General features: G+C 45.7%; 1 protein-coding gene across 1 annotated transcript in view; it reads left to right on the forward strand.

Moving 5' to 3' along the window:
* Positions 1-18469, forward strand: part of DOP1B (DOP1 leucine zipper like protein B) — a 604399-nt gene that overhangs the window by 220143 nt on the left and 365787 nt on the right. Inside the window, exon 8 of the mRNA XM_069202530.1 lies at positions 16452-16561. Coding sequence (XP_069058631.1) covers positions 16452-16561 — 110 coding nt within the window. The remainder of the gene's footprint in view (positions 1-16451; positions 16562-18469) is intronic.

The following is an 18469-nucleotide window of genomic DNA, read 5'->3' on the forward strand; positions in this document are numbered from 1 at the left end:
TCATTCTTCCATATGTCCCTTGCAAATCTACTATACAAATCTCACAATCTCAAGCTGTAAACAGCTTTATAACAGCAGCAGGCATCATGAGGCCAAAGAGGGTTCAACACTTCACAAGATCTCACCCATGCATGCACATTCTTGCAGACACACTTATTAGTACTACAGTAGAACTACCAACAGCCTCGAAAATTATATCCACTAACCTACTTGTTGATGTTAACTCCTTAGTCTCTCCTGTCTTTTTTGTGTGGAGGTCTCCACACACATAGGTTTACGTTTTGGTAGTAAATGTGGATGAGACAGTTGAGAGTGGTTGGAAAATGGGGAATACTAATAGAGGGGAGGGGTTTTGGAAGTGAGTAAGGAGGGTTTAAGGAGAATTAGGAAGGAGTTTAGGGAGGGACAAGCTCCCACCCACAAAAGGGTAGGCTAGTGATATTCGCAAACGTCACTTCTATAGTTACTATAGCCCAGAAGAACCCAAAACAAAAGTAGATGTACTCCAGCTCAGAGATGAAATAAGTCCTGCACCACACATGACTAGTCACTAGTACTCCCACAGTTAGACGTCTCAGAGTTAGGACGCCGATGTGAGAGTACGCTGCCATCGGCGTCCTAACTCTGAGACACCTAACACGGAGACGAGTCTGCTACTACGGGAATCGGACAGTTTGATTGGTATATTTCGCAGCGTCACAAGGGACATATTTGGATGGACAAGGATACCCAATTACGTTGGTTTTGGATGGATAGTTAAGCTCTGAAGAAGTCGTGTGGGATGCAAATTTTCCCGAGACGAAACACATGTTGGCTGGAAATGCATTTTATGGACTGATGGCTGCTTAATTTGAAGACTTGACTCAATAAATTACTGGATTGTACCGGACGGTTTTTGCAGTTCTGTTTAATGCTGAATGAATTGTTTTTTCAATTTACATATCATATATCTTATTTATAATTGTTAAAATGTGGGGTGCCTCATATTGTTTTTCTTGTTATATTCTTACTCTATGACCAAGTCTCACTTTGGTTGGCATTTGGATTGCTTTCCCCCACTTGCCTCACACTGCCTGGTAAGCCTTTTGTCACAGTTAGACTGTGACTGACAGTTCCGTTCCTGTAACACACCACATAACCGTGTAGCTTGAGCAGCACGATGACTATATAACGACAGTGTAACATGCCATGCATTGTAGGAACTGGTGTTCAATCCTTTGTATTTGTGCATCTAGATGGGGATAATGCTCTGTGCCTGGGTCTCCCAGACTCCACACTGGCATCTCTTACTGCCATCCTACGTGCCGTAGCAGGTCTCATCAAGGGTAGTAAGAATTATAATCACATCACCTCCATAATGATTGAACTCTAATAGTTCTTCATGCTGGCCCACACCATCTTCAGAACCAGCTGCATCATATACAAAGGCATCATGACCTGCACCCCCACTTATTTTGCAGACAAGCTCACGATCTCTGGAAGCTCTTGGCACATCTGCAGCCAGGACACTATCAAACTGCAGACTGAGAAGTGTAAAAGAGAAAAAACAAAGCAGCAGGTATTTTCTATTTATGCACCCAGGATTTGTAGCAGTATCCCTATAAATATAAGGAGCATCCCAACACTGCTCCAATGTAGTGAAGAGCTGAAGATGTACTTCCTTAAAAAACACTATGGTGGTCATTAAGACATTGGCGGTGACTATTAAAGTAGTGGTAATACCGCCAACAGGCTGTCGGTAATTACTGCCAAATTATGACCATGGCAGTGATAACTCCCATAGACCGCCAATGTACCACACCATCTGCCAGGGCGTTAAGACCACGCACCACGGCGGGAGCCATCAACAGCCAGGCGGAAGACAAGGTACCGCCCACCATATTATGACAGCATACCGCCACGATTTCCAGGGCAGTACCAACAACATCAAAAGTCTGGCAGAATCACACCACAGAATCCCAAAGACTCACCAACAGAGACATAGAGAAGCTCAATGCCGCCATGGAACTGGAACTTCTTGTCTTCCAGATGCTGTTCTATGCCATGCTCCACCTGGACACCAATGCTGACGAAGACGACGATGGTGAATACAGCCGCCTAGCACTCAAGGGAGGGAGGGAGTAAAAGGAGAGTGATACACACATGCACGACACACAGCATTCACACACACACATACACACAACCAGCGGCAGACGTAAACCAATGGCACACGGCATAATAATACAAGGTCTAGAGGTTGGCAGTACTTAAATTGTAATTGCAAGGCAAAAGCCACCATATGTACCAATTTTAGAACAGAGATACATAAACAATTGTCCAGAAAGGGACAATGCCTAGTCTAAAGTCCATTAGGCCCACATGGCCTCAGGGCACAGTCCAAGCCCCAACTTGATCCTGATTATCTACGCACAAAACTGTGCAGGGGCAACATCACGGAAGTGGACAGGCCCCTCAGGGGGAAGTGGGTGGGGGCACCTCAGCTGAAGTCGGGAACCTGCCCACTGGTTCTGGAAGGGGCTCCATGCCCATTTCCCAATGCTGGGGAGTGCAAGGTCACAGCCTCTCAGGTGGGGAACTTGCCCACTGATCCTGGAGGGGCGCTCCTTGACAACAATCCCTGGAGGGTGGCCTACATGCCTTCAGCTGGAGGAGATGGCTGCATTGTCTGTGCTGGGGGAGGTGTCACCTGGGCAGCCTCTGCTGAAGGTGAGGGCTGCTGTGTCCCAGCAGGAGGTGAGGGCTTCTTGCCTGTCATTGGTAGTTGAGTGGGAACTTTGTTTTGCATTGGTGGTTGAGTGGGAACCTTTTCTTGCATTGGTGGTTGAGTGGGAACCTTTTCTTACATTGGTGGTTGAGTGGGATCCTTTCCTTTCCTGGCTGGGGGAGTGGGATCTTTCCCTTTCCTGGCTTGTGGAGTGGGATCCTTCACTGTCTTGCCTCCATGACTAGGATGTGCTTCCACTGTCCCCGTGGACTGTTTGGCTGAGGTGCTGGGCTAGGTCGTTGGGACCCTGCTTTTACAGGCAGGACTGGTGGGGACAGAAGAGGTCAAGTTAGGCAAGGAAAAGCTTCTCAGGGACGGTGGGCTGAAATGAAGGAGGAGGGATGGAAGTGGAGTTTGAGGGAGTGTTTTTTTTAGGAGTACATCTGCCGGACTTGGGTGCAGGTGTATGGGTAGTGTGCGAATGTGAGATGGATGGCTGTTCGGTGTCTGAGTGTCTGTGTTTATGTCCTTTAGGAGTTAGGGGGACAGACAGGGTGGGAGAGGACACGGGACACGTGGATGGATGTTGTGAAGGTGTCTGCTAGTGAGGTGTGTGTGCTGCTTGGTGTGGTGATGCTGGTGGTGGCTGTTGAAGCAGTGTATGCAGGTGTGAGTGTAGACTTGACTGTGAGGGAGATGGGGGAGACAGTGGAGGCAGTGGCTGTGGATGTGTGTGCAACTGTCTGGTGTTTGTGTGAGTGCTTGTGGACTGAAGTGTAGTGCCTGTGTTTGACTGTGCCACTCTTGTGTGATGTCTTGTGTGCATGCTCGTCTGTATGCGTGCATTGGATGGGTTGGGGTTGAGGAGACTGGGACTGGGAAGTGGTAGTTTGAGGGGGGACGATAGAAACAGGGACAATGGCTACCATCAGAGAGGAGACCAGAGCCTGAATCGATCTCTGTTGGGCCGCCAGTCCACTGTTGATGCCCTCCAGGAATGCATTGCATTGCTGCATCTTGGATGCCAGCCCCTGGATGACATTCCCAATCGTTGCCTGCCCTACAGAGATGGATCTCAGGAGGTCAATAGCCTCCTCACTCAGGGCAGTAGGGCTCACTGGGGCAGGGCCTGAGGTGCCTGGGGTGAAGGAGATGCCCACCCTCCTGGGTGAGGGGGCACGGGCAACTCCGTGAGTGGCTACTGGGAGGGCGGTGCTGGTACGGGGGGTGGCAGCTGTACCTGCAGCTGGGGTGGTCACAGAGGTGTCCGCCACCACTAGGGAGCTTCCATCAGAGGAGGTATCTGAGTCAGTGTTGTCACCTCCTGTCCCCGCTGTGGTGCTTCCCTCACTCCGTCCCACTGGTTCCCTCGGCGTCGGTGGACTCTGGGTCCTGTGGGATGCATCTCCCTCTGTTGCCAGTGCCCCTGAACCTCCGCCAGATGATGCTAATATACACCTGAACAGGATGACAGAAGGAGAAGGGGGAAGGGAGAGAAAGGGGGCACTGGGTCAATTATAGCACCAACGCCACTGTTGCCATACACAGTACTGTCACACACAGGGATCAGGAATGAGCACTATGCATTGCACTGGCATTCAATTGGCTAGATGCCACAGCAAGGTGAGGGCCAACCGCCTCTAACTGCACCCCTCCTGGGACCCACAAAGCCCTGACTGACATGGAATACAACCGAGCTCGTTTACCTGTATTTGCTATACACCCATTACCCTTGAGCTGAATCACGTTGCAAACTCTGACCTGGCATTAAGGGGCACCCACTAACTCACACCCACCACCCGGATCCCATGCCACCTACCAATTATGATAGTAACGCCCACTGTACTCACTCCCTTGTGGCTGCTGTGATGCCCCCAAGTGCTCATCCAATCCTTGGTAGGCCATCACCAGTATACGGGCCATTAGGGGGTCTGGTTCCCATGGGCACCCCTTCCTTGTTGGGAAGACATGCCCAGCTGGGCCTCCGCGGTTTTCTGTGCCCAGCGTCTCAATTCCTCCCACCGTTTCCGGCAGTGGGTGCTCCGCCTGCTGTAGACCCCCAGGGTCCGCACGTCCTTGGCGATGGCATGCCACAATCCCTTCTTTTGATTGGCGCTGACCTGCAGAGATAATACAGACAGTAGGACACCATTCTACATCCAATTCAACCTGTCACACATATGGCCCACAAATCCCGTTTCCAACTCCATTGGCACATACATTGCCCGGCACCCACCATGTACACTACCAACAGACATCCCTCCCCCCCCCCCCCCCCCCCAAAATGACATGCCTGCACACACATCTCCATGCAACCTTCCCACATGCATCGTGCCCAGGGTGTACTCACCTGTTGATCTGGAGGCCCATACAGCTGTCCATACTTGGGTGGGACCCCATCCGCCAAGCAATCCAACTCTTTCGAAGTGAAGGCAGGGGCCCTTTCCCCAGTCACACTGGCCATGGTTGGTTACAGACACATGTCATAGCAGCACAGGCAGTGTAGGTGTTCCCCTGTGGAAAGTCAGTAATCAAGTGAGGTTATAGACAGAAAATGGCAGTCACGTCCTCCCCGATGATCCCCATTGGCCACTGTACCCCCATAGAGACCCATATTAGCCAATGAGGAATTGCACGGCGGTGCAAGACCACCTTCCGCCACAACGACCAGTGTCGGCGGAGTTACCTCACTTCCACCTGTCCCTAGATACAGAACAGGCGGTTGCCATTTCATGGTGGTGGACTACATACAGATCTTCCATAACTGCGTCATTGCCGAAAATTGCACATACATAGCCATTCCCATCTCTCCCATCACATTAATGCTGCATGCACACTGAGGTGGTGGTTCCATTGTTCAAATTGTGACGACCTACTAACCCTTGTGTCCCTTAGATACCTACCACTGCGGACGAATAGGAGGAGGAGACAAACCCCCATATACAGACCTCTTGTGGACTTGGCTACACTGGAGGACAGGCACATTATACTTGTCTATAGACTGGACAGGGCCACAATCACAGAGCTGTGTGCCCAATTGGAGCCTGACCTGATCTCAGCTATCCGTCATCCCACTGGGATCCCCCTCCCCTTTTGTGCAGGTTCTATCAGTGCTCCATTTCCTGGCAACTGGTTCATTCCAAGTGACAGTGGGGCTTGGCAGCAGGAATGTCACAGCCAGTGCTCTCAATCGTGCTGGCAAAGGTATTGTCTGCCTTGGTGAAACACATGTGCAGCTACATTTCTTTGCCCCAGGTGGAAGATTTGGCCACTGTGAAGGCCAGATTCTGTGCAATGGGACATATACCCAATACTGTTGGGGCGATTGACGGTACACATAATCCGTTTGCCTCCCCCCCCCCCCATCAGAATGAACAAGTGTTCAGGAATCGGAAGAGTTTCCACTCACTGAATGTGCAAATGGTGTGTCTGGCGGACCAGTGCATCTCCCACGTCATTGCCAAGTATCCAGGGTCGGTGCATGACGCCTTCGTTCTGAGGAATAGCAGCATCCCAAATGTGATGGCCCAACTACAGAGGCACAAGGTGTGGCTAATAGGTGAGCCAGAGTCCCCATCCACTGTATGTCATTGTATTCAAGTGTTATCCCAATAGGATTGTGTAAGACTACATTTTGTTCCTCACTAGTTGTAGGTGACTCTGGCTACCCAAACCTGTTGTGTCTCCTGACCCCTGTGAGGAATGCCGGGACAGGGGCTGAGAACTGTTATAATGATGCACATGGGCGAACCAGGAGAATAATCGAGAGGGCCTTCGGCCTCCTGAAGGCCAGGTTCAGATGCCTGCATCTGACAGGTGGAACCCTGTGCTACTCACCCGAGAAGGTCTGCCAGATAGTAGTGGCATGTTGCACAACCTGGCCCTCAGATGACATGTGCCTTTTCTGCATGAGGAGGGGACTGGAGATGCCCCTGTGGCAACAGTGGACCCTGAGGACAGTGAGGATGAGGAGGCAGAGGATGAGGATGTGGACAGCAGAACATCAGTTATATGTCAATATACAGGTGAGACAGTGCACCTGAATATTACCCTGACTATTGATGTTTTCTGTGTGGCTGTAGCATGAAGGCATTCACGTCCTTTGCATCTCAACTTACTGTCACCTATGGCTTGTCCTTTTACAGATGTTCGTGATATGACAACAGTGTCCTGATTTGTTTACTGCAGACAGCTACAGGTCATTATTTGTATGCTATCACAGTGTTCAGATCATTTGCACTAGATGTGACTGTTCCCATAAATACACATTTTCAACACATAAAACGGTGTCACTCAAATTGTGTTCATGGGTGTTTATTGTAGTGCAAATTATTGACCTTAAAGTGCAATGGAATGGCTTGATGGTAGAGGAAAGTCCAGGGTATTGTTCAAGTCTGTTTGTAGCACAGGTCCAGTGTCCAAGGGGCCATGGGAAGGGAAGGAAAGGCAGTTCAAAGTGGACAAGGTGACAGGGTGGGACACAAGGGGGATAATCAGGAGAGTTTAATTTCTTGGCAGTGGTCTTGGTTTTGGCAAGTGTTTATGGCTTCTGTCTGGGTTGCAGGGAATGTTTGCGGGGTGGTTCGCCTTCTACAGGGGGAGGAGTACTAGGGGCCTGTGGTTCCTGCGGCGGGGCCTTCTGCCCACTAGCTGCAGCAGAAGTGGAGGGCTGGTCAATAGACTAGCTAGTGGTAGGGGCCCACTGCTGTGCTGACCATTCCCTCATGATGTTGGCCATTTCTGCCAGCAGCCCTGCTATGGAGATCATGGTGGTGTTGAGAGCCTTCAAGTCCTCCCTGATCTTCTGATGGTGTTCCTCCTGCAGCCGCTTGTTCTCCTGCATGTTGTTAAGGGTATGGCCCATCGTGTCCTGGGATTGTTGGTAGACCCCTGGACATTGCTGAGTGCCTCCTGGAGAGTCGGTTCCCTGGGCCTGTCCTCCCCCTGGCGCCCAGAGGTCCTCCCAGTGTCCCTGTTGCCCTGTTCTTGTGACCCCTGAACGGTGTGCCCACTGCCACTGACCCCAGGTCCCTCATTGTCCTGGGTGTGAGGTGCGGACTGGGGTCCCTGTACAGGTGGGCCCATTGCTGATTGATGTGTCCTGGGGACAGAGGTGTGGGTACGCTGGGAGGGTGCTGTGGTGTTGGATACTAATGGGGGAGGGTATGAGGTTGACTGGGAGTGGGCTGGGGTGACCGACTGACCAGTGGTCCCTGATGGGCCAGGTAGTTCATCCAGATCCTGTAGTCCAGAGTTACTGTTATCACTGGGGGCATCTTATTTTGGGGGACTGGTTAGTCGTGACACCTCCTCTCCACTGAGATTGGCTGGAGCATCTGTGGGGATGTAAGTGATGTATTATGCTTCATGTCTGTGACGTATTGTACATCCCTAGCTTCCTCTCTATCGTTGCTGTTGCCCTGCCACCTTTGTTTGTGTATGGTGTTGTATTGTGGGATTGTAAGTTCTCCATGCTGTGCATTCTTTTGTGATAGGTGTCCATAAAGGACGGGGACGACTGTCCATGCATTGGTATGGCATGCAGGGCTTGGCTTTGGGGTTAGTCATATGTGTAGGTGCAGTGTGTGGGATGGGGTGGCGTGATGGGAGTGAGGGTGAGGGGCTGTGATGGCATGCAGGTATGAGGAGTGATAAGTAGTAAATATTGACTCACCAGTGTCCAGTCCTCCGGCAACTCCAGTTAGTCCCTCAGGATGCAGACTCGCTCCTCCCATCCTGTGTGCTGTGGGGGAGGAGGTGGGGCTCCACCGCCAGTCCTCTGTATGGCGAGCTGGGCCTTGCTGCCACGGAACGTACCTTCCCCCATAGGTCGTTCCACCTCTTCCTTATGTCGTCTCTTGTTCTTGGATGCTGTCCTACGGCATTCACCCTGTCCACGATTCTCCGCCATAGCTCCATCTTCCTGGCAATGGATATTTGCTGTACCTGTGCTCCAAATAGCTGTGGCTCTACCGTGACTATTTCCTCCATCATGACCCGCAACTCCTCATCTGTGAAATGGGGATGCCTTTGTGGAGACATAGGTGTTGTGTGGTGTGTGTAAGTGTGTGGGTGCTGGGTACTGTGGTTGGGTGCGTGAGGGATGTGTGGGCATATGTGGTGTGTGTGTGTCTAGTTGTTGCGGTGGTCTTGGTGTCAGTCTGGTGGCAATAATTTATATTCGTAAAGGGTTGTGGGTAATGTGGGTGTGTGTTCTATAGTGCTGTGGGTGGGTGTGGTGTGTGTATGAGTGTCAGGTGTGTATATTTGGTATTGGCCAATGTGGTGTAGTTTAGCATTTAGGTGGCCATTCTGAGTGCGCCAGTGGGTACCACCAGTGGCTACTGCCATTGAATGTCCGCTGTGGTGATTCGTGGGTCATGATATGGTGGGCGTTGTGCTGTTGACGTAACGGTATGGTTGTTGATTCTGCCACTGTAGCACCGACCTTTGGGCTGGCGGATTTGTGTATGTGGCAGTATTCTGTCGGATTGGGGTGTGTGTGTGTCATAATATGAACAATGGATATCCACCACCACGGCGGTATGTTGGCGGCTCTCACTGCGGTGGTAAGCAGGATTTACCGCCAATGTCGTAATGAGGCCCTATATCCTGTAACAATCCACTACTAGATACCTCTCATCACTTGTTGACTGTGTGCTCGCATTTCACTGTGTACAAAGCTCCCCTGCCTTTTTGGCCAAGTTAGTGCGAAACAAATGCTACTTATTTACAGCCATTCCTACATATGCATGTTAATGGCATTGGAACCTTGTGAGAGCGGTGTGATTTGTTTTTAGACTCCTTTTTAACAAGGAGTTAGTGTATAAGTAATGTCTCCTTTGTTTTATTGTAATTTAGGAAGAAATCATAAAGCATGAGCATTAGTACTTGTACATAACAAAGTGATCTGTGGCTGGGAATTGTTGGGAGTGGTAGAGGGTTTTCGTTTTCCATTAATTAGGGATCTGTTTTGTAGAACACACCTTGCCTTATGTTTATAGGGACAGTCTAACATCTCCCTTCCATATGGAGGGTCAGCCCTAAATTCCGAAATGGGTTAATGTAGATTTTCCTAGTCCCTTGACGGAAAGTCTTAATTTTATTAAAGACACAGAGGCGAGTATTATGAGTTTCTTTTCTTACTTTAATGAATAGCAGCAGTCAAGCAACAAACTATAGTTCCCATGAGGAAAAGAAAAAGAGCCAATGGGAACAAAAAAGTGTCCACAACATACGAACCAATAAGCATGCATATAGGGCATAATGACATCACTTGACTGCGAACAGCCCTCTTTTCTTGCGAGAGGTCAGTCAGAATTAAATAAAGGAAATATGGCAAAAATAATAAGGATAGCCATGATAAAGGACAACAAGTCAGAACAAAAGTTCAACATTCCAGGAAACAGATAATGATTGCATCATGGAGAATCCACAGGAAGATGAATACTGGCCGGTGAAAAAAAGGTTGGAGACTGGACCACAAGGATAGAAATGCTGGCTTAGGATGACGGTTGAATAGTCGGTGTTGAGGCTAATAAAAATGGGGGGGGAGAAAATTGAACAAGAGTTAAACCAAAGTGGAGGCATAATACTCGCCTCCGTGTCTTTAATAAAATTAAGACTTTCCGTCAAGGGACTAGGAAAATCTACATTTTATGACAAGACTGGAGGCTCATATTATGCGAGTTCAAAGCATATTAATAACATTAAATGAAAAATTTATCAACAGGCTTACAATAAAAAACGTTAAATATATTGTTGTTTGACAAGTCTGCAGATTTAAGAATGTCCTCTAAACGAGAACCTACCCCAAAGGCTTTGGAAGCCATGGCTCCTCTGGAAGAGTGAGACCCAAACATGGAAGTACCGATGCCCGCCAAAGACATAATCCATTTAACCCAGTGGGCTAAAGTAGTGTCTGAAACAGGATTAAAGGGTTTTCTGAATGAAATTAAAAGTTGTGAAACAGAGGATGATCTTAAATCTGCAGTCTTCTGTTCATAAACTTATAAACATTGTGCTACACATAGTTTGGGATGATCTGGAAAATAAGGATAAAAAACTGAAGATAAATTAGTTTTAGTACGACGAACAATCGTAAATAAAACACCAGTATGAGTAAATTGACGATTAGAAATATCTAAAGCTTTGACATCCAAAATTTGTTTGATAGCAACAAGACATAAAAGCATTGTTAACTTAGCAGATAACCTTTTTAAGGTAAGCATGTTATTATTAGGCCATGACAAAAGAAAATTTGAAACAATATTGACGTCCCATAATTGTCTGTATTTAGGCATGGGGGATTAGAAAATTTTGCACACATTAAAAAACGACAAACAAGAGGATGTTCTCTAACTGGTTTTCCATTCACATAGACATGATTGGAGGAAATCGCTGATCTATATAGATTGATGGTACGAAAAGCTTTACCTTTGCTAGCTTCAGCAGCCAAAACGTTTGCAATAAAAATCACATCTGCTGAAAATGAATCAATGTGTTTTCCCAGACACCAGCTGTGCCATAAAGACCATGCTAATTTGTAAGCTTTCTTGGGACCTGGAGCCCAGGATTGTGATAAGTACTGGGAAGCTTCCACCGAAATGAAAGGGAGAGATTGGGAGTTCCCGAGATTTTCCACGCTGAACGGGTGAGAAGATTGTCCAAAATGAGGGGATGAGGACAATGCAGTGGATCCAACAAAAGATTCAGAAACGGGGGAAGAAGGAAAGGAAAATATATTGAGAGTTCCGAAAGAGTTGGAAACCAAATTTTGGATTGCCAAAATGGAGCTATAAGTATCAAGGAAGCTTGTTGTCGTCTGAGCTGAGCGAGCACCCTGCTGATCATGAGAAAAGGAGGGAAGGCATAGTTGAGGGAACCTGACCAGTCCTGTAAGAAGGCATCGGATGCTAAGGCTCACGCATGCCTACAAAGCCCTCCGCAACTCCCAACCCACCTACATCAGCAACCACCTTTCATTCCACCAACCCACCAGAAAACTCTGCTCAGCAACCCTCACCCAGGCCCACGTCCACCGCATCCCTCGCCACTGATTTGGAGGTCGCTCCTCCCACCTCGCCACCAAGTCCTGGAACGACATATGCCTGTGCACCTCCCCTTCTCTGAAGGACTTTAAAAAGCAGCTCAAGACTTGGCTTTTCGACCTCCGAGACTCGCAGAAACCCACCAGTGCCTGGAGACCCCCTGGGGTGACAAGTCGCGCTCTACAAGACCCCTTGATTGATTGATTGATTGAAGGAGGCTGCATTCCTTGCGAAAGGCTAACACCTGTCCTTCTAAACCTCTCCTGAGAAGTGGTCAAAGGGAAGTTCTTATATATTGTATCTTATCTAAGATGGAATTTCCAACATCATTTTAGGAATGTCTGGCATAACCATTGAGCATCAAGATTTTGGTCTAAAATGCATTCTTTTAAACAAATAAAGTAAAATTAAAACAAGTCAGACTACACTGGAGCTAACAAAACACTTGTTCCAGACTGATTTTGCATCAGGTGTCTTGTTGATGTCTATATGTAATTTAACTTGACACTTTCATAGTTTCTTGAAAAGATAAGAACAGACAACATCTGCGTTAAATGCATACATATTGCTGAGTCTGCCAAAATACAGAAAATGGAGCCTTGGCCCATTTAAAATGGAGACAACCTCATGTTCTTTACGACACTAATGCTTTTCTGACCAAGCCTTGGATAGAAAGTTGGGATGTATTGATGCCTTCAGAAACAGAATGTTCTCTTAATCTCGTTTAGCCTTTCAATCCTTGAAAGCAGTGTGTCTTCTGGGCATGTACACCCTACGCTCATGTCCTATGGGTCATGGCCAGCGAGATATTGCCAGCCGTCCCCAAAACCTTATTGTACATGAGGTAGGTCGCAAATTGAGACTTTCTACCATTGGTTAGAGCCACAGGCATGGTGGCCTGCTGGTGTCAGCAGACCATTATGTCTGTGTTTGCTTTTAAATAAAGCAACATTTTGTTTTTAAATACATCTCCTTTTCCTAAGGAAAACGAGATACATTTAAAAAAGAAATTTAATTATTTTATGAACATTTTTTGGACATTTTAGGACCCAGGGACCACTGCCTGCTCATAAAACATGTTTTGATTGACATTGAAAAAGGGCGAAGGTGTCCCTTTGGGATCCTTTCATGTTAACGAATGGTTAGCACCAATTTTGATTTGGGGGAAAAATATTAATATTTTGCAGTCAGACTTCAGTCACAAAACATTAAAACATAAGGTAAAGAATAGGTATTTGGAATGGACGCTCCCTAAATGCCCCTTCCAAATACCAATGCTGTATTTATTCTAAAACCCAAATTGTGATTTGGTAACATGTTACTGAACTGCATTTGGGTTTTTTACATTTAAAAAACCTTTTTGCGTCAGAAAGGTTCCAATTTGACCTTTGCAACAGTAAAATCACTTCGTGCATATAGACCGTAAAACCGCTTTGTACATCTGGACCCCTCTGCTTTGGCCACAAGGTGCCAGAATTGGAGAGAGCAGGGGGTGTCATTTGTGCTTCCTCATGCTGAACAAGGATGGAGACCTCAGACTTATACTCAGGGGCTGCCCACTGATTGGTTGTCTGAGGAAAGACAAATTCAAAATACCCTGCCTCAGATTCTTTCTGCTCTGGAGCCAGTAGATTGGGTAGTGTTGATGGATGTTGAGACCTTGAATTTGCATTTGAATTTGCGGTGCTGTCCTTGAACCAACCACCACCCCTTAGGTGTTCACGAAAGTGAAGGTGGTGGTCGCTGCCTATCTTCAGAAGTCAGGGATACATGTGGTCCTTTTCTTAGGCAACTGGTTGCTCAAAATGGGCTTGTCGCAGTCAGTTGTAGGCTTCCTCCAAACAACAACTGGATTCCTTATATCCTTGTGGTTTTCCATTAATGATAAGACCCACCTGAACTCCACTCAGAGACTTTATTCGTACATCCACCTCATCCCATACGCTGTATGGCATCCATAGACCTTACAGTGGCTCCTCAGGTTTCAGTGAGCCTCTTTAACTCTATACAGATCTCACAGGTCACTGCTTGATTTCTGGTCGCAGACAAATGCCATCATGACCTGCGGCAGGCCGCTCTCCTTTCTCTACTAGGGCTTCATGTTGCAACAGATGCAGTACTGCCTGGTTGTGGATTTTACAGGGGATTGACAGATGTCTGAGACCTCCAGTCTTTGACAGAGAGCCGGCTGCATATCAGTCTTTTGGTGATTCAGTTGATGCTTTTGGCCCTGAAATCCTTTCTGCAATTGATCAAAAGGAGGCTGGCACAAGTCCTCATTGACAAAACGGCTGCTATGTGGTACTGCACCAAATAGGGCGGAGTGGAGTCTGGTTACCGTGCCAAGAGGTGCTTCGTCTCTGGAGATTAAAGGCAAGAGGAATGCATAACAGATGAGCTAAACAGGCCCAGCACGTCCTTGCAGTGGACATAGTTAACGGTTATCTTCAGACCCATTCAGACTATTTTTGTTTACCTAATCCTAATCTACTCCCTCTATTTAAATCACCTGTTATGATGCGCTTTTATCAGAGGTCTTAATCACAAGGTACTACCAATGCTGATCATCATGCCACACTGACACTTGAACTTAGTGTTGCATTTTTTATATGCATGTCATTTAAGCCAGTGCACACCTGTTCACTGAGATTGCTGGCACTTAAAGGTTTACCTTATTGCCATCCCCTCTGCACGCCCCATGAGTGAACTGCAGGCATTCTCGGTGCAACCAGTGCACACAACCTTCTTCATGGACAAATTAGTTGTGTGGAAGCAGGCAGCCATCTTACCTAAAGTAATGATACCATTTCACTTTGGCCAGTCTATCCCTCTGCAAACATTTTTTGCTCCACCTCCACCTTCAAAACCCAGTCCCAAGAGAGATTTTAGTTTTACATTGATCTCACAGAGGAGTGTCATGTGGTTGATCACCTTTGTGAAGAGCAGAAAAAGGGAAGTATAGTCCTCAGTATTAAAATCTGCTTTGCACTGGCCAAGAAGCAACCTTTATGCGCAGGCTCGATTGACCCGGGCCAAGGCTGCTGTGACCGTATTGGCAGGGAAGTGCCTGGTCTGGTTATATACTAGGCTACGATGTTGGCATCAGTGCACATGTTCACAAAACACTACTTCCTTCACAGCCAGTTTCGACAGGAGGGTCTGTAAGGTTTCTTGATCTGAGTGTTCATCTCAGATTCTCCACTTTTGGGAAATACTACTTTGGTATCTCTACTAAAGGTGATAATTCTGCGCATAGAGGTATCCATCAGACGAGCAAATCAGAAGAACAAGTTACTTACCTCTGGTAATGCTCCTAGTGGTGATAACTGCATCTAGCTGCAGATTCCTCACTGCCCTCCCAACTCCCTGCACGGTGGAATGGACTCCGAACATCATCATAAGGTCACAAGTTAGATTTTGGCACACTGCCACATACTATTTTTGTGTGTTCTTCGTGTCAGAGGTGTACAAACCACATGAAATGCCAGATATCCTCCCATTATTCTAAATTAGCGTGCATTTAATAGCAAAAGCTCTCTGCGTAAAGAGATTGAAAAAAGTGTATCTGATATTTCAACTCTAGACTTTCCGTGCCTGTAGAACATGAAATCTCAAGGTAGAATAACCACTCACCATCAGTGTTTCCTTAAATTTACTATTCCGGTGGGTCCAGTAATTCATGTCATCGGGCCTATCAGAATGAATGTGGGCCTAAGCAGTGCATTTTACTTAGATGTGTGCTCAAAATTTGTAACTTCATTTTTATTACAAAACGATTCACACAGATGTGATTCTTCCAGTGCTTTGCGAACATTTCATTTTGAGTCACTTGTTGATGGGATATATTCATTTTTATCAGTCTTCCATACCTGGATCCTTCACCATATAACATGAGTATAGATGTTTTGGACATGCAGGCAAATTGATGTTTGAGTAATGGTATGAGTTCCTAATGCTACTTATACATTGATTTTGAAGCTGAAGGAAGAGTATATGTGGGGCAACATCTCAGAAAAAAAACATAAAAAGCAATCAAGACGTAATGGTCGAGCAGACACTCGTTATTGTGCTGAATGTTCAATGGTAAAAATTAATCCTGTAGTACCGGTTTCAATTTCAATTGTACTACCGTTCCTAATTTTGTATTTCTTGTGATTTCTAATCAATTACTATTTCTTGGTATATTTTGTAAAATTACAATTATTTGATATCAGATATGAATGAGCCCCTTGTTGGTATCTTTAATCATAGCAAATTCTGAACAAAGAAATATTTTGTTAGAAAAAATTGAGGCATATTGCAATAAAAGGTAATTTCTTTGTTTCACCATCATTTGTTGTACTTCGCATGTCAGCAGTCGTTCAGTACAGGCCATAGTTAATTAGATACTATTACAAACCATGTTTTGCGGTGTTCTTTACGTACTCATGTGAAAGGTTTGTAAAGCACCTTATATATCGTCTCATAGCCGCTACGTTGTTGAGAAGCATTTATTTTTATGTTCTGTCTTGCTCATTAAAACAAGTAAGCATCTGTCCTTGATTACACTTGAGGAGTGCAAAATCCTAGTATCTTGACTGTTACCATTGTCCCGCTATGGTGTGGATAAATAAACAATGCACTCAGTAATGCAATGTGACAAAAATGCTTCCCATTGCGACTTGATGTTTTTATGACTTATTTCATTTACTTTGAAGGCTGTGATATAAAAATGGGAATCTTAGCTCCGGAGCCAACTACGTCAACATCCTCTGAAGAGCAAGCAAACTATTTCTTTGAAAAATACTCCAGGGAGCTTTTAGTTTTGGTAAGTGAGCTTGTTCTATCAGTGATAAAGTCCAGCTTAGTATGTGTCAGCAGAATCAACATGAAAATATTAAAGCCCATCAAAATACATTGTTTTACTATACATGTACGTTACTCAGAAATGAGTTTCCCTTTCCTCTGTGCAAGATGCTTGAACCTTGGATGTCATATCACTAAACTTTAATATAGGAGGTGATTTCCTTCCTCTAGGTATCATTACCACATACGACATTACAAGTATCCAGTGTCTTCAGTAACTTTGAAAGTGAAATCTTGCAATATTTGTCTGACATAGTTAAAAGTAATGAAGTTTGGTAAAGTAGAGATATTGCCTTAAAACACATAATTTTCTTTTGTGACGTGGCAAACTGATAAATGTCATTGAAATAATGTCCTATTGTGATAGGTAATTCATCCATATATGTGAAACTCAGCTGTCTAGTTGTACGGCCTTGCTTGTTAGTCATGATATTAGATTCCCATTGTTGTAGTCTAAAAAGATAATCATGTTTGTAAGGGAACTGTTTGTGTTTAAGGCTCTCAAAATCTGATTTTATGCAAACATCAGCATTTGAGCTACTGTGGAATGATAAGGTCTATTGATATATTGTCATTTATCATAACACACCCTTAAAAAAACAATGGCCCTTATTTAGAGTTTGGCGGTGATTGCACTCAGTTGTAACGAGTACTCTCCAACCTATAGTTCTGCCTTCCTCATTTAGAGTTGCGCAGAACATCAGTATGTAAGGGATGGAGGCCACTCCATCGCCGCTGGTGTCATACACATCCTACGGAGTAAGTGCCATCAGAGGTTTGGCCATTTAACTGTCCACCTGATTTAATGTGGGCGGTCAGATGGCCAGCTATTACTGTCTGTCATGGCTAGGTAAAACCTGGTGGTATGGGGCACGGAAAACTCCATAATGACCCCTACACGATAGGAGACAACTCCCATGGTGCAGGGCCATAACTTTTTTTTTACTTTTAAAAAAAAATCCTGCTTTGGGATTTTGTTTTTGAAAATGAAAGAACAAGCAAAAAGTGAAACAGACGGTACCATCATGTTAACAGAGCCTTTTGTCTGTCTTGTTAATACCATGTCAGCGGTTCCTGTCAATGTCAGAGAAGACTGGTGGAATGGCAGGGTGACTGAGTAAAGCTTGTCCTCTGCTTTCTAAATTAGGCTCAATGTCATTAAATGGTGAATTGAGTGCTTCCAATATGTTTGGACATCATCTTTTATTTAGAACCATAATCTCCAAATGTGACTTAACAACTTCCCCTATGTTAGTCCCAAATACAACAATTTGAGACCAAAATATTGCCCATTTACCTCAAGTGCCACTCATTTGACGTGTCATGTTCATTGCTCCTAGTACTTTTGTGGGCAAATACAGACAACCCAAAAAATCCCTGTTGCTGACATTATTCTGCAGTTCAGGTGGACTATCTAATCTACGTGAACTTGAAGGGCCAATCGATTTCTGACAGTGTGCCACCCCTACCCCATCCAATTGTCAAGTCTCCTTTGAAAGTTAGTGTGAAGGATGGGCATATTCAAATACGTTACTATTCAGATTACTACATTTTGTTTTTGTAAATCGTAGGATTTGTTTGCAGAAACAACATGTTTAATTGACTAAGTCTATTCCTGGATGTATGTACACTTGAAATAAATTGATGGATTCTATGGCTTGTGAAAGCTCAGACGTATTTGGCTGTCCTGGGGCTGTGGCCTTAACATATCTTAGCAGATGAATCCAGAATTAACATGTTCTTTAATGTGACTGGCCTGAAGCTAACCTGAGGTAGATCCAGAAAAGCCTTTAGTTCTTGATAAATTTAGAAATTTGAATGGTTGCAGAGGGCGCCAAGAGCTTGTCCTGGAAAAAACAGCTGAATAGTG

The sequence above is a fragment of the Pleurodeles waltl genome, chromosome 8 (assembly GCF_031143425.1).
Source record: "Pleurodeles waltl isolate 20211129_DDA chromosome 8, aPleWal1.hap1.20221129, whole genome shotgun sequence".
Taxonomy (NCBI): domain Eukaryota; kingdom Metazoa; phylum Chordata; class Amphibia; order Caudata; family Salamandridae; genus Pleurodeles; species Pleurodeles waltl.